Source organism: Apteryx mantelli, chromosome 3 (genome assembly GCF_036417845.1).
Source record: "Apteryx mantelli isolate bAptMan1 chromosome 3, bAptMan1.hap1, whole genome shotgun sequence".
Lineage (NCBI taxonomy): Eukaryota > Metazoa > Chordata > Aves > Apterygiformes > Apterygidae > Apteryx > Apteryx mantelli.
Genome location: NC_089980.1, coordinates 69,129,730 through 69,147,642, shown reverse-complemented (window position 1 = coordinate 69,147,642; position 17,913 = coordinate 69,129,730). Strand labels below are relative to the sequence as shown.

Sequence of the window (17,913 nt, the reverse complement as noted above, 5' to 3'; positions counted from 1 at the left end):
CTCAAACCCTGAACTGCTCAAAGTCTGTAGTCCAGTCAAAATTTATTGACGTTAAATAAGTATTGCTATGTCACTGCAATCTTAATATCATTAATTACAAGCTTAAAATCTTAACAAGATGCCCAAAAAGTATCAGCAAAAAGAAAACTGACTAAACTGAAACAGTTAAAAAGCAGCAGCAGTTTTCCTGTTCTGTCAAGAACTAGGTTCAAGCAACACATACAGATGAATTTGACAGTCTCCAGCTATTTGTTATCTGCCCCTATCACAGTGCTGTTGGAGATGCAGCAGCTGGTCCTTAGATGCTGACCTGCCAGACTGACCTCAGATTAATAAAACACTAAGCACAGCTATAAATATGCATTTAAATTTTTTACCAAATTTGTGCCCTATATTAAACTCTTTCCCACAAAATGCAGAATGTTAACACTAAGACAACACTGTCTTTTTAATTATAATGATTGTTACATCAAATATGTTCTTACCCTGAAAGGTGAATCAGTCTTTTCCCTGTGTGGCACTCGGTCCAGAGTGCCATCAGTACTGCTGCTTTTCAAACTGGCTGTGACATCAGGCACATTACTGAAATCTGCATTTGAAAGAAAACAAATAATTTAGAGGGTTACAGGACAGGAACAGGAAAAGTATTTGCTTTTATTTTTCAAGGTACAATAGAATTGCTATAGGGGGAGGGAAGGAATACAAAATCCTCCCCTCCCCCTGAATATAACATAACAAGAGGTCAGAGCAAAGAGAAACAATTCACACTATGCTTGGAAACCCTGCTGTCAAAACAGCAGCTGGACATCTAACACCATCCAACACCAACATGAAGTAATGTGCATATTTGATTTACAAAAATAAACCTAACGTTCTTACTAATGGCGTGCTTTCTAAGGTAGCATTATCTACAATCAGCACACTCTGTGCCAATTGCTGAGACAACCAATGAGAATAATTAAATGCGCTCAGTTTTTCTCCTTGGATGAGCACGCTAATTCTGTGACATGACTTAGTCCTGAATCCCTTAAAGAGATTTAAAAAGAAAAAGAGAATTTTGCCTTGGAACAAACATCACAGTCCATAATGCTGACAAAACCTCTTCTTGTCATTACCAGTTTACCAATTTTGCTAAGTTTGGAGCACACGTACACACTGTCTGGGACAATCCAAAAACCACAATAGGTACTGCCCCACTCTACCTATTGACAGGTTATAGCAATCAATAATATTCACATGTGAAGTCAAGATATATCCAACAATGCTGGGCATTTATATAAAGAGTAATCATTTTTCTTTTCCCATCTCCTCAACTGACTACTTAAAAATCTATAGAGATGTTTATATGGAACTTCTACTTAAAGTCTTAAAAGAATATTCCTCTGATTTTTGATCTGCAGTGTTATCACTCCAAGTAGTTGAAAATCTAAGGCAGCCACCAGAAACCTAATGAAGATTGTTAACAACCTCAGATTGAAAAATAGTAATAAATTAAGGGCTTTTTAATTTGCTGCTTTGTTTTCTAGTTTCTAAGCCTCTACGGTATAATCCACATCACATTTTCAAACTTCCTCTGAACAGCTACAAATGCTGGACTTATTTTTGAGTGAAAACTGAGATTTTCATTCAATCACTGACTCCAGAAACAGAGGCTGTTATTGAAACAAATATCGCTTGCCTTGCAGTCGAATCACAGGAGCTAGCAATAATAAAATTGTGAAGGGCAACAGTATCTCACCACCTGGGTGTTTAAACCCTGAAGCAGGGCTTTTTGTTTTGCTTTGATTTTTAATCTGAGGCAGTTGTTGTTTCCTCTCTGTCCTGTTGATTTGATGGAGAGCTACTGACTGAATTTCCCTTTCCTAGCTAGCTCAGAGATCGCTCTGCAGTCAGCTGCCCAACCTCAGCGTTTCACTCTGCAAATCTGGCCGAGGACGGAGCGGGGGGTGCTGGTCTCCTGTCCCTGCAGGACAGAAGCAGCTCCTGTCAGCATGAATTCACAAACATGGACCACAGTGGAGAAGGAAATGGGTATCTTAGGGTGGAAAAGGGCACTTCATAGCCAGTGAAGAGCCTTCCTGGGAAGGCAAAACATGGCAGAGATTAGCACTTCACAGGAAAGACAGAGAGGAAGAAGTAAGTGTTGCTCTCTCCACGTGGATGATGGGAGGAAGTAACTCAGCATGATGTCATCTCGATAATCTATTTTTCCATGTGTTATTAGGGTCAAGTTTAGCATCAAGGTTGACACTTTTCCATCCAGATGCCACAGGCTTGTTTACTCCATCCTTTACCCATCCATTTGTGCCTTTTCCTCCTAGGGTGAGGTGTGGCTCCTGATACCTCAGTGTTTATGTAACATTCAATACTCCAAGAGTTACCACCTTTGCAGAAATATCATATTTTACACAACTCTCCCAAACAGCCATGGCATCATTAAGGACTTAACAAGGAGTGTACCCTTTCCATTGATTTTATTTATGCTTTTACCCTTCTTTCTCCACCATGCATGCCTGAATAATTTTCTGCTGGCCTCCTGACTTTTAAATTCATTTTGATCCCCCCTTCTGTGCATGGGTCAACATGAATGTCTGTTGACTTCCACCACTGTCAACCCTTCAGTTCACAAAAGGTAAGCCAACCCCTAAAAACATGCATTGACTTTTAAATAAGTTATTTTCTCAGGGGTGAGGCAATGCCAAGGATGTGTTTCTCCTTTTGTACTCTTTTTACTTGCCTCCTGCATTTTAATACACTTCTTGTTCCTCCCGCCTCCAACCAATCTGCACCTAAGATAGATTTCACAGTGGCATAAAAGATCTACAGTTTGATCTCAGGTAACTGTCTAATGAGAACAAAACTACATCTTTTCCCTGATTTTATAAAGTGGCCATTAAACTTATTAGTCCTTTAAAAAACAGGAAGCAAAACTAACTTAGGTAAGCAATAACAAAAAGGTATAAATGTGAGAGACATAAATAAGGGAAAACAATCAGCAGATAACACAAATAGAACAAATCAGGAAAATGACATCCAAAGTAGGTAAACAAAGTATTATATCGCTTTATCCAGATGATCTCTCTTTTCCTCCCTGATGAGTCTTTGTTTTTAATTTGCAGTCTATAGGACTGTCAGAGCTAGGTCTATATTGTTTTCTGCATTTTTATAGTGTTTGCTATTGGCACAATCTGTTTCTGATTGTAGTTAGGACAACCAACAGTAAATGTCATTTTAAATAGTAGTAACTCAAAAAGTGATACGGAAGGGATTCAGGGTGAAAAATGACATCCTACTGCATGTTGTATGCCAAACTAACACTGGGAAGGAAGGAAGGAAGGAAGTATGGCTTGTTGATCAGCTTAGCATCCACATCCTGTCTCCCTTTCCTCCTTTTACTATGAAAGCAGATTTCCTTTAGATTTGCTCCTTTACGCCATCAAAACTATTCCCAAAGAACAGAGAGTCATCAACATCAGCTGCATAGCTAAAAAACACACATCTCCATTGCTCATCCTCTAACCCATGCAAAGAAAATGAATATTACCTTACAGAACGGGCAATTTCAAATGCAAGGACTAAGGACATGAACAAAACAGCAAGGTTAGTACTGAAATTCTCACTACTTGTAGTACTAAGTGGAAGAGGAATAACAAAACAAACCATACAAACTGTTTTCTTTAAACATTCAGATTTGGTTTTAGCTCTACAAGTGGATTTGTACTAACAAATATGATCTGAAGTAGCAGTGTGAAACTGTTATCTTATAAGCCTGGGCAACCACTATCCTTTCAAGCAAAACAAGAACTAAAACTGTAAAGAGTGCCTACAGGATTAAGAGAAATGTCGCAGCCATGAGAGTATAGAAATCATTTCAGTATATAACATTTTGGATCTTTGTTGGAAATGACTGCAGAAAAAGTATGGAAGTGGATATATATTCCTAAAAATCATTGAAATGCTATGTTAAATCAGCAATTCTTGACAATTTTTTTCTCCAATCACCTCTAATGTTACTTACCTCACTACAATTACATTACTGACCAGTTGAAGAGAACATCGGCTACTTTGTTTGGAAATACATTGTCTGAGCATAGTAATATCTGGCATAGTAATGATGAGTATACCATGACTAGGTCTGTCTATACAGCTCCACATTACATTTATCTTTTCAACACGACAATTCTATCTAGAAGAAAAAAGGGGCTGAAAATGTTGGGTTAAACAAAACTTTGTTTAAATCTTGTAATGTAATTTTTCTCTACTACAGCGCACATCTTTGAATGCATGCCTCTCTATTGTTTATACACACACAGAGTCAGTTTAAATGTATATGACTTCCATCTGGGAAGGACAGGAACTTCAGAAGCAGATAGTTTCTTTTTTTAAAGCAAACAGCAGTTTCCTTAAACTAAAATACAATTGCAGCTTGTTCCTAGCTAGGACAGTAGCAACCTCCCATATATGCTAAAACTCTCAGGGAAGCACAGGGGCAAAAAGCCACGGTGTGAAAAGGTTAACTACATCACAGCAAATGTGTACCAAACTTTGCTTTGTTTCCATTAACGAACAAAAACTAAGAACCTACTCAGCACCTTCAAGTAGCAACACATTCACCAGGGGAAAAAGGTGTGGGGCATGCTTCAGGATCTGGACCAATAAATGCAAATGTTCTGATGAGATTCCTCCCTAACGACATTACTTCTGCTCTGTTGTGTCTTGCTGGCAAGCAGATACATGACTCACAATCATTCAAGAGAAATGATAATGTAACCACTAAAACCGAAAGAAAGTGTACTTCCTAAGTCATGCTCCTCACTACTAATTATTCAGTTAAAAAGTGGGCATATAGTGCACAGATGGGACAGTCGGTGAGAAAGACAAATACACACAGCACGTCCAAGAGCTCTGAACGCCTACAGGAACATCTCACATCTCGGCAGTGATGCAATACACGTACAACTGGTCAATAGGGAAGTTATTCAAATGTTTGCGAGCGAGGAGGTACAATGGAAACACATCCTCTAACAGATGTGTGAGACAATAGTAATCTGTGCTACAATCCTGGCCAAGAAAACAAAGGAAATCAACTGGAATACATCAATATCAACCATTCGGCAATTCAGTTACCATAAAGAAGCCATCAACAAATGCAACTGTCACTTATCTTCTTTTTCTGTTTAATTAAAGAAGAAGCCTTAATTACTTTCTAGTCTGTGCTGCTTTTACCACTTTGGCCACTCACTGCAAACAAAGAGAAAAAATTATCATGAGGAGCAAGTAGCAGCTAAGAATCTTGTTTCTTTTATAATTCTTTAGGACTTCTGTTTTACATTTTTCTCACCAATTTCAAAAATGTCAAATACTCATCACAAGCATATTAAGTGTTATCAGATGTCAAGTACCATGTAGGTGGTGTAACCACCCTCTTTTTCAAAGTACAAAAAGAAGGTGCGTTTCCACCTGCCACTCTACTGAACAATAAATTGGATAAAAAATTCCTTCCAGCTCTATATGAGCAGACGACACAGCAAAATTAGATGCACCCAGTCTCTCACTTCAAGACAAACTAAAAGTGCTGCAGAGGCATCATTTTCAGCTTTGGGCAGCAGCAGCAGCAGTTCTATGCATCACTTGATAAATATCTTCAGCAAATAAACAAGCACTTTGACAGGTACAGGCAGTCTTGACTTTGGTAAAAATATAGTGATTACACCAAGGTGGAAAATAAGTTTTCCAATCTGTGACGTTTCTGAGATTTCAAGAACTGCTTGTTTTGTATCAGAATTAAACCATGTCCTTTTACAGTATGTTATTGGAGGTTTTTTTCAAATATTCTGAGAAAGAGACACAACAGAGCAAAAAGAAATAGCTTGATGTCAGGATATTCATCCCTGACGTAGGAAAGAGAGATGAAGTCTCCTGCTCTGTCAGATTCAGTCGAGGAAACTAAACCTGAGTCTCTGCTGTCTAAGGTAAGTGGCTTGAGTAATAGCTGATAGCTGCCGAGATGCGACTCCTTCCTGGTATCCCCAGTTTCACCTATTCCACTTACTGTATAACCAAACATTTATTAGAACAAAGAAGTTCAGACTCCAAAGCTCACAGTAAAACTAGTCCCATAGGACGTGAGTAACCCAGCTCAAATCTTTCCACTAGTATCCGAACATACATACAAAGCAGAAGAGCTTCAACAGAAGAGAGGCAGGATAGCAATTAATGATTAAAAAACAACCCAGTTTGCAGTGAGTGCAAACTGAGATCTACTCATGCACAGCAGAGGACTAGACTTCCTTCATCCCTTAACACCTAAAAACTGGCATATGAAATTGAAATTCAGGAGCAAGGATGATAAATGATCCACGGATGATGGGCAAGGGAGGATGATGTTATGCATTCAGTTGAATAACAAATACCTATGCTTAAAGAAGGAATGAGGATGTGGCAGGAATCTGATCTAAGAAACTACAGCTCTATCAGTATGACCTAGATAGTAACACAAGGCTTTCAATCAAATGTTCAAGGAAAACATAAAGACATGGAGATAAATGGAAAATGATATACATGTAGTATGGGTATCCTGAAGAGACTGTGTCAAACTAACCTGACTTTGATGATATATATATATATATATATATATATTCTTTAAAGACAAAGACCACAGGATAGATCTAATTTTCCTGAACCTTACTGAAGAAGAAGAAAAAAAAAATCCTATAATAGCCCAAGGGAAATTATTAGCTGAAATGAAAAAGACAGAAATTAAAACAAGGGGGAACTGGCTAGCAGGGAAGATAACAGTAGATTGGCCTGAAAAAAACTGCCAGGCCTGGGAGAAGCTATTTAATATTTTCATTATTTGTCTCAGCAAAGACAATACAATAGAAAGGGTACTGATTAAATATGCTGATCATTCAAAATTAATACATACCATTAATTAAGAGCATGACTGGACTATCATAAAACAGATATAGGATGACCTTGAAGATGGAGCCACAGTCCCAAGATGAAATTCAACAGAACAGTGTTTCAGGGTCTATACAAACAATTCATTCTATAAGCTGTGGCTTATCAGTTGGAAACACAAAAGGAAGAAAAGTATGGAGAAGCGGGTAAAATACACAGTTCTGAGCTAAAGCTGCCTAAACAAAGGTCAAAGCTGGCACAGGCCAATTAGTTACAAAACCGGCCAGGTCTATGCTGGTAATTAGAGGACTGGCTTAGACCAATTATGATGGTATGGGCTAGTTTGTAAAAGACAGATATCCAGATCTCTGATCAGAGTACTTGACGGTATTTTTAAACAGTGGTATTGTCTGGTGATTTCAGATAGATGTTGCAAAACAGCAGTAAACTGGATGGAAACTTATTTCTGTGACGCTAATATGAATTTTATATTATGATCCATAATTATGAGGAATTAGGAGGTCGAGTCCATCCTCAAAGAAGGAATGCATTCAATATTTTCATTAACTCCCTAGTGCTCTAGATACTGCCGATAACACATAACATAGCCAATCTTTAGCATGTAGGATATTTTTTCTCTGTAGATTTTCCATTACAGAGAGTTTCCATAAGATGGAAATGAGAAATTATGTTTGGGTAATGAGGTTAAGCCAGGTGTATGGAAAGCTGTGTTTTTCATTGTTGTGTGAATTCTCCACACTGATCAGTAAATTATGACAAGCTTGCAGTACCCATTTCTTCCAGCTGGTATTACTATCAAGAGAAAAGTAAGTTTCCAAGAGATCATAACAAATGTTTCTAAAATCCCTGGAGCAAGTAATACTAAGGCCTGAGCCAAATCTCAGAAAGGTACAGAGCCTTGGTGGTCTTAATTCCTTTAGACTTACTGAAAACCAGGGAGTGGTAGATAAAGCATTCCAACATTGCCTGGAGACAAGAAATATCAGCATGGTGAACTCTAACAATGTCTCCCTTGGAGACTAGTACTCTTATTTAACTTCAGTTAAGTAGTTCAGCCTGGCAGATTGCATGCATATGTTTACTTCTCTTGCTTTGATAAAACTAAGTATATTTAAAGTTTTCAACAGCATCTAATCTTTTGAAATGAAGTTGAAGAAAACAGGCATATAAGCACTCCCTTCTGTGTTCTCTTCCTTTCTGAAAGACTTCAAGAAATGTCTTTTAAAAAGTAGCTGTTGATCGGAAAGAATCTATAGAATGGCTTTCAAGAGACATTCTTATAATCTTTAAGGAAGATGCCAATTTTCACAAGAGGGATACAAAACATCCTGGGTTCACTAATTTAGTTTTGAAGAACTCATTACTCTTGCTTACATCAGGATGAGACTTTCCATTCTTTGCTTCGGGTCACTCCCAGGATCAGCTCCGTGGAAGGGGCACTCAGCTGATGTCCCCCAGGACAGAGCCCAGGCAGTCTGTGCAGCCCTTCTGATTTCTGTTTAGGCTTCACAGAGCAACTTCAGCCAGGAAGGAGAAAAACAAGAGCGCTCTGGGAGAAGGCAGCAAACTCCTGTGAAAAATTCAGTAAACAATCTGGCTGTAGTAACTGTTCCACAATTGTCATCTGTGCTGGAGAAATTGCTAGTAAAAGTGAGGAAGGTCTAGGTAACAAGGTGGGTGGGTAAAGTTAGGTAGAAAGGTTTAGTAGAGCAGTGATGCAAGAGCCCAGGAGGAGATTGGAGGTGCAACTAGTTGACCCAGAGTTTCCATTGCGAAGGAAGGAAGTCTGGAAAGACCCAGAGTCTGGATGCAGGCTGTTCTTTAAGACAGATCTCATGTGGAAGCAAATTATTTGCCCTCTAAGCCTTCTTTGGCTATAGAAGGATGATTATAATGTTGGTGATAAGTCATCTGGAAAAAAATTCAGAGCCTGTAACACAACAATGGTCCAGCTCAAGTGACATGTGGAGAGCTAATTTCCACCTAGAAAGACAGCACTGAAAAGCCCTACTTTACCTCAAATTTTTAATTTATATCCCTTGCACATCACAGCAGCAAAAAAAATTTTTTCCTCACTCTCATATCCCATCAGTACAAGACTCAGTATATGAAAAACAACTTGCTACAGATAGTGCTTATTTGTGGTGAGAGTTTACAGCTACATTTGAATTCTAGACCAAAAGCTTTCTCCATGGAGTTTCTGCACTAAGGAAGCAGATCCGAGGCAAGGCAGGTAGGCAAGCAACCTATTTGCAGCCAGGTATGTGAAATATCCCTTGAAATATGTCATATCCTCCACTACTTCAAGCTGAAAGCCAAAGCAATTTGTTGCAACTTTCACTGAAGTTTGAATCTGGGCAAACGACGTAGATAACGTGGATCCTAAGTATAGAGTCTTACTAACCTCCAGTTAAATTTTACAGAATTATGGGGATGCTCATGTCAGCTCAGTTTAGTGATTTTAAGTAGAATTTAGGTAAGCTTTTAACTATTGCACAGTGTCAGTTCATTTTTTTCCCTCAGTTGGTACTCACAGGCAAGTATTACCACTTAAGCAATCAAATTCCCATGCAGAACTAAATTCAAAACAATCTGCAGGCAATAACTATGAAGCTCTTCCTATTTCACTGGTATTTTGCAGTGGTTTATAGCTCTTATGCTGCTTTAACCAAGAGTTCAAAAGTAGTAAAATACTAAATTTATAACCAATTCAAGACTTCTTCCTCTTTCTGTCTACTAAATTTTCAAGGTTTTTTTTTTTTTGAAAGCTTTTGACCTAACCTCAGAAACTGATTAGCTCGAATTCTCATTGCTAAATTAACCTGACTTCAGTCTATTATTAGTAAACTATGGAGAAGCTCCAGTTTCTAGAAAACTAAAACTAACCATGTTAGAGAAACACACCAGATAAAAACCATTCAGATGATTTTTATCTTTGTGAGACATTTTGGATTTTATCACTTGGTTGTCCAAGTCATTTTGTAGCTTAAGCTGGTACTGACTGGAAGGTGTATTCTCTGCTTAGCTTCGCAGCTGTAACAATTGATTCTTTGGAGTAGCTAAAAACTTCATTCAGAGGTTCATTCAAGATGTTAAATCTGGAAAGAAAATTAGAATACAGCTGTCATAACATCAGTCTTCCTAGGTAGGGTTCTTAAAAACAGAATTAATAGATGCCTGTCACTGACAAGACTAATTGTTACCAAACAAGAAATGCAGTTACTGGCCAGACAATAAGGTTCCATTCAGAGCCTCTCTCATCCAGATGTTTTGACTTCACGGAGCAAACAAACAAACACCAGAAGGTGCTCTATACACATACTGATGGACAACACAACCAGGCTGCTTCTTTTTATGGATCTGAGAGATCTGCAAGTGTCCGAAATGCTTGGCCAGGACAAGTTTCCTTGTTCTCATCCTCCAGTGAGGAAAGCAATGCTTCTTCTTTAACCATTTCACATTTTCTTGTTTAGAAAATGCCAATATGTTCATGCAAATATTCTTGGATCATACAGCTTGTTTAAGACATGTTGGACCACATGCTGAACAGTGGCTTAGCTCCAATCAACCACCTGCTTCTGCAAGTGTGACTTTCTGTAGGCTGCTTTATGCTCACTTTTCATTAATTTTTTCAAATATTTGCAGAAACATCCATTTTGAAGTTAGAACAGAATCCTTTAGATCTCTTAGGAGTTCTTTTGTTGGTTAGCTGTTCATCATGAAACAGTTATTTGACTCATTTGCTAATTCAGTAATCAATAGGAGATACAAATTAGCAACATAATAAGAAATAGCTGCCTACACTTCTGTAGCAATGCTTGATTACCCCCTGTACCTCAGTGACATTTTTTTATAGGGTTATTTAACTTGTTAAACTTTTTCCATCCAAGTATCTGCCAGTCAGACAATTGTTCAGGATTTTCAGTTTTAAGCTTAACACTGCATGCTGACTTCTCAAATTGTTATCTGAATATAGTCATTTCTGAAGCACATAGCAAATGCCTTCTTAGATACTGTCTCACTGAAGAACAGTGTTAGCTGTACCTAATGCATCACACTTCTATTCAGAACTATTCCCTTCAAGAGAATACTTCAAGTCACTTGCAATATTTTTACAGTTACACTAGCTATACAAGATGGGGGGGGGGGTTGGGAAGAGGGGAAAGAGAGCCTCATGAAGTCTCAGGAATGGATGGGTGAGCCTCAGCTACAGCTGTACATCCATTCCTTTCGATTTAGATGATAAAGCAGATCAGAGACAGCAAAACGGAGAAAAGGAAGAATTCCTCTGTTCCTCCCTTTGCTATGGGGGAAAGGAAGGCAGACAGACTGGACAGAGGCCCTGGTATTGGAGATGGGTGACCAGGGTATGGAGAAGGAGAAAAAAAATGGCAGAGCCTGCATTGCGGGGTTAGCACCCTCGAGGGATGTCAGCAAGGGCTGCAGCCGACCACTGCTCTCAGGTCCTTCCAGGCTGGTGTTGGAGGATACGCAGGGGTGTTGTCCACAGTCCCTCTCCCAGTTTCTGCTGCTACTGTGGAACTGCTTACAGGGGACAGGCTTAGTCCCTTCACAGAGGTCATCTGCAACTAGGAAAGCTGGGTAACAAATGGAGCTGGCCCTGCTCCAGGTATCAACTGTACCACCTTAGTAGTGCATTTTCTCCTCCATCTCAGATTTATAAGCGCAAAAGTAATGAAAACAGAAAGGAACAAGGGGAAAAGAAGTTGTTACTTTACAGCAAGAATTTGTGGATAGCTTAGACAGTTTTTATAATTACTCAATCTACATTACCCTTATGAAACACAGAACACCATCTGCTGTTCAGTGTGCTTGAAATTTTGCCAAAGATCCCGTGTGCATGTGGATGTTTCTAACTTTATCATTATTAATAAATCTTGCTGCCTGTACTGTCACTCTACGGGATTTAGTAGGATGGAGAATGTCATGATTTACACCTATGCATTGTCACAGAGCCAGAAAGTGTAACTCCACAGGGTTTAATGGAGTTTACACCAGGAAAAAACAAACTGGCCCACTGACTTCACAGGGACTAAATCATAGCAACATTTAGCAAAACAGAACAGAATGCTCCTTCAGTAGCAATGCACAATGAAGAGCATTTCCATTTTACAGTATAAACAGTCTTCTAATCTGCAGCGTACTCATTTAGCAGGAAGCAAACTGGACAGTTTGTTGAGTGCCAGTAAGAACTCATTAAACCACAACTCTTGGGAAACATTCTGTATTACAAAACATGCAGTAGGCAGCAAGTGCTCCTAAGGATCCAGTTTATGAACAGGCAAATGCTTTCTTCGAATTAACGTCTACACAACCATAGTCCAAGGTATTTTAAAAGGCCAAAACAATTTTTTTCACAGTGACAAAAGAGAGCACAGAACTAGGATGTTTGCACTAACAGCACAAAAATAACTGGAGTGGAAGCCAATGTAACACAGTTATCTTTAAGTGTATATCTCATCTTTGAGTTCACTTTGACAAAAGGCCACATCATATCCTACCATATTTACCAAACAAGAAATAGCTTCCTGCTGAAGTAAATAGGGTAACGAGTGAAAAAAAGAAACCTAACAAAGCTGTTGATCGTCTGATACATAACCAGTCAGGCCACATAGAACGCTACACTGCTATGCTAAAATGCTATACTATTTTTCTAGTGCGCTGCCTCACTCCATGCAAAGCTACCAACTATCTATTATTAGAGCCAACAGGCAAGTGACAGCAATGTGTGCACATTGCTAAAACCGATACATCTTCCTCACAGATCAGGGCCCACCTCTAAAATGAATGCAGGTATTCTTATGACTAAGGATGCTAAGAAGCAATACTCGCCTCTGCAGACTTCAGAATAGTTTTATGGGAGACGATAAATCTCTTTGATTCCTTGCATACAGAACCTGACTTTGATTGCTCGCATACATAGGGCAGTGAAGGCCTTACTCTACTGCAAGACGAGGAGAATTTAACATAGGAATACAGCTAGACAAACAAACAGAGCATGATTTGGGAAGGATTGCAAGTAGAGGTTATTTTAGAAATGTTTTCTAGTTTTGTTTATGAAATGCTTTAAATATTAGATTAAAACATGTTTATGAAATGTTTTATGGGTAATTTTTCACAGATTTACAGAAAATCTGGAAAAGGGGTGGCAAACAGCAACAAGCAGAATGGTCAAAGCCAGTGCTTCAGGCACAGCTTACAGCTACCGGAGGCAACAAATTACAATAGCTTCAAGTTCTTGCGGCTTTACCGCTTTCTCTTAAGAGGAGAAACATGGGTCTTTCTGACACAGCTTGGGTTAGGGCAGGGTATGCTCTTGCGTTACACAAAAAGGCACACACAGTGACATGAATAAAGCTGGTCGGCTGCAGAGCCAATCTCCCTTTTTCTCCCTAAATTCATGTACAACTTTCAATGGGATCTGATAGAAGCCAGATAGAACAAAGTTTTCTGGAAAAGCTGTGAGTAGCAATTAAGTCTTCTAGAGGTTTAGAAACCAGCTAGCTGTTTATGTTCATGTAAAACTTATTGCAAATAGTAAGAACCCCGGAACTGAATACAAACCAATTGTTAATATTACTACATTTTTTAAAAGAACTTTAGGCATAGCAAAATTAAACCTGTGGCGAACTGAGGTACTTTGCTTCTGAGCATGTTTACTAAGATTAAAATCAGAAGTGGCTTTTTTCTTGATAAATAAAAGAGCCACTTCTCATGTGAGGGTTCAAACCACAGATCATCTTCCTGAAGCAGTTGCATTTTGCATAAATGTTTCAATTTCAAGTAGACTAGGTGCTGAAGTATCATCGCTCCTCTCCAGCACATCTCATAGCTACTTGTCAGATTGCACGAAGCCTGACTTTCACACTGTGGCTCCAGGCATGTTTTACACAAAGAGAAATAGCTCTATCAGGAGCAACTCAAATAGGCATGTTCCAAGACTACTCTGCTGCCCAGGCATAGGGGTATGCTTCTGAGAGGTGGAAAAGCACAGGGCAAAACCCATAGTCCAAAGCAGTTAGCAAGAGGTGCTCTAAGGAAAGGTCAGCTGAAAAACAGCTTGCTGCCACTGAAAGTAACTTGCCTTTCAGCCACCTCTGCCCCCACAAACCTTCCTGCTCCCAGCTGCAGGCTTCTGCTGCTTACCTGGCTCTGCCCCTTGTCAAACTTCTGCACCAGCCAGTTCAACTCACTGAGTTTGCAGGAAAGTGGGGGGAAAAAACAATCCCCCCCCCCAAAAAAAAAGAAAAGAATTTTCTCTTGAACTAGCGGATTTGATTGCTTCATCAAGGGCTCCAGCAAGCGCTAAGGCCAGTGCAGGGGAGGGACCAGCGCTGCGTGGCCGGACGGCAGGGCTAGCAGAAGAGGAGGAGCAAGCATTCCGCTTTGCGGCAGACTATGAGATTGCCTTCACTGCTTAGGGACCACACCTCTAGAGCGACAGGCAAGATAGATAGATCTTTCACATAAGATCCATGCCCTACACCAAAGATAAGGAGCACAAGGCAGAGTGAAGAAATAATATGCCTTTTTCTCTTCTTCCTCCCTTTTTTTTTTTTTTTTTTTAATAATTCCTTTGCAATTTAGCTCCCCAGCCCTCCCAAATAAAAACTTATCCTCATGGCAACTTGTTTAAACATATCCAGACCACCATCCCCTGCCCCCCCCCCCTTTTTTTTTTAAATTCACTGCAAACTATTTACAAGTTAGGGTTGATTTCAACAGTGTCAGCTAACCAGAGCAACAGCTTTTTTGGCAAACAAAGTGCTTGCTGGAAGAAAAAAAGCCCAACTCTGACAGCAGCTCACATACTATAAATTTCTCTGCAATGGGTTTTCACACCTACTAATGCTTGCTTCTACCTCCTGCCTCAGCACTCTATAGATATATCATTAACACACATGGAGCCGCCCTAAAATTATGGTATGTAATTCTTGTCCCTTCTCTGCTGTTTATTCTTCAAACATCCATACCATCTTAAAATGAGGCATCTTTTTCCTCCACAGTTGTAAGAATTCCACCTCAATTCACTCATTTTTACTAATTCTATACAAATATTTGTTTAATTTCCTTAGCACTGGAACTCAGAGCAAATTGCTCTGTTAATTGGTTTTCCACATTTATGAGTATATTTTTAAAAGTGTTTCATCTTATTTCTTTTCCAGGATAAGCTTATTACTAGCCAAGTGGCTAAGCAGCAAGCACATAGTCTTGCCATGTGGGAGGTCAAATCATATGACCGCAGCAGCAACGGAGGTCCAACAAACAGCCACAAGGGTATGGCAACCTCTTGGGGAAAATGAATCATTCTTCCAAAAAATTCCCTGGGAGTGATTTTTAGGAGTGGCGGTTAGTGGCTTTGGAGAAAGTCAATCACTTCCCTTCTGTACAGTAAAAGCTGCCAAAATTTGGCACAAGGTGTAATTGGACATTCTTAACAAAGGAGAATATGTGGGAAAAGGCATTCAGAGTTATGCTAAGCAGTTACAAAACTGTAAACAAATGTGGACAAACTATTACCACCCACGTTATATAAAGTCAATGATTTATAGGAAATTCTGTTTTGCTTTTGCCTGAATGTTGCCACTAAGCACCAGACAGGGTATTACTATGTGACCCTCTGAGTGCTGAGAACTTCCATTTCCCAAGAACTTTATTATTTTTAAACTTATTAATCTTCACAGTATTCTGCAAAAGATAAATAGCACTAGTTCATTTTTTAAAAGCAGGGAGATGACAGAAGAAACATTAAGTTTTTTTATTCCCTGTATGTATTCTTGATAAAAATTGTGCTTGACTTTCGAAAATCTCCCCCACTGCAGGAACTAGCTGATTTTCAAAAGCACTGCCTTGGAAGATCAGGTTCAAAATAGACAAACATCAGAAATCATTTTTGAAAACTTTGGTCTTAAAACTGACTCACTCAACTCCATCAAAGGAGGCAGAACAGTGTCAACAACTGGATTAGAATTTAAGTGTCCCTGGCTCCAAATCCCTGCTTGGATTATTAAATACCTTTTCTTCTTATCTAAAATATTAATTCAAGTTCTGAGTAAGTAAAAGGACATAGAGCAGCTAAACCCTCTAAGATTATCTACTAATTCAAAGCAATGCGCTTTCTTCTGTTTTCATTTGAACCTGATCAGGTGATCAGAAACTAAGCATCAGTACTTAGTAATTCTGTAAACATCACGGTCTTTCTCACGAAGCTTAATTTAGAACAATTTGTTCCCTTTTAGAATAAAATATGTCTGCCTTAGCTGCTTTTAAGCAGAAAAGCAAATACACTATGTCCCTCTATCCACTAATGCTCGGAGTATAATACATACTCCAGTAATTTCCTATTATAATGGAATATTTGCACAGGTTGCAAATTTATCCCTGAGGAATGATGAATCTAGTGAATGGACATATGTATTTATTATACTGAATACCCCTGGTAATGCTGGCCTATGATATCAAGCCAAAAAGCTGAATAATGGCCCTGGTATAATTATGTAATTAATTAGCTCTATCATAACTTTTGTTTTATGACACTAACTTTTACATGCCAATAGCCAATTTAATGGCATTTGAAATTGAACTAAAGCCCCTGAGAGAGATGCTACTTACTGTATCACAAATCTTGTATTCAGATTTATTTTAATTTCAAAAGATGACCTAATAAAATTGCTTTATAATTAAATCCATTCTAACAACTTCTCCTGTGTGATTCTTTTATTCCTCCCTTTTTTAATTATGAAAAAAAAATCCAATCAGAAAACACTTGCCACCATAATTATATATAAAAATCAGAGACCCTTTTTTGTACCTCTTCCTGCCCTCCCTTACACAACAGCAAACTCAGGCCAGCTTTCAGCAGAATTTTACTAGCATCCCCCAGAGGTACAAAGAGGAAACTGCACCTTTTCCATTCAAGAAACTCGAATTAAATCTGCTTGTATCTCAGCTGAGAAATATTCAAGGTGGGTAAAGGAAAGAAAGCCAATCCCCAGATATTTTCTATTTCAGATAGGCATTTACAAGTATTTTAATATTACAAGATGTAACGCTTCGAGCGTCAATGGAAAGGATGCAAAGGTTTCTTTCGAGTTCACCAGGCTAGAGCAATTCCAGGGCAGCGGGTCCTCATCTTTTTATTGACAAAACTCACTTGAGGAAACTGACAGAATTTTGCACAAAATCAGTTGAATCATGTTCTTTCTCACCGCTCTGGTGCTTCTCCTCCCTTCTTCCCCTTTCCTCCCGCCCCTGCAACCCCTTCTACCTCCTCCTTATCTCTGGGGCTGCCAGTCTTGCCGTGCATGAGCTTTCCCAACACACCCAAACTACGATGGACAGCTCTAGAGGCCCTCTGGCTCACAGCCCAAGCTAAGAAGTCCAGGTGGACGGGACTGGCTTTACCCACAGCCGTGCCAGCACCTATTTCCAGCTGAGGAGGCATCCCAGGAGCAGGCATCAGCACCTTCCTTGCTGCCGGTGGGCTGCAGGGCAACCCTGTCCTTACCATGCAGGCTTTTGGCACCCTGCCTGCCTGGTGTTCCTCATGTGGAAACTCATCACGATCCCATCCTGACACAGTACACTTAGGATATGTCCTCCGATCCATGCTCAGGACAGGGATATTAGGTTGAGTAAGAGACATGAGAGATGGTAGTAGAAGAATCATAGTGAAAGTTGATTTAATAGAGGTTCTTCTATACAGTGAATGGCTGGATTAAACTGGAAAACCTTAGAGATAGTAACTCTGGGTGGGAGAGAGCTAGATGACTCCTTTCTGAGGTGATGTTGATTATTATATTTAAGATGCCCTAAACGTATGTGGTACTTCACCATATGTGAAGCATGCTAAATGCAGAACCAAACTTCTGCCTCTGAAAGACGCATCATTTCAATCACTGACGCCTGGAAAACGAATTAGTGGAAGTACCTGGCATCACACAACAGTTAAGAGTGCTTGACATTACT

The 17,913-nt window shown here is 39.3% G+C and overlaps 1 protein-coding gene across 1 annotated transcript in view; it reads right to left on the bottom strand.

Moving 5' to 3' along the window:
* TIAM2 (TIAM Rac1 associated GEF 2) overlaps window positions 1-17,913 on the bottom strand; it is a 94,092-nt gene that overhangs the window by 32,427 nt on the left and 43,752 nt on the right. The window contains exon 14 of the mRNA XM_067293594.1: window positions 486-589. Within this exon, the coding sequence (XP_067149695.1) occupies window positions 486-589 (104 nt within the window). The remainder of the gene's footprint in view (window positions 1-485; window positions 590-17,913) is intronic.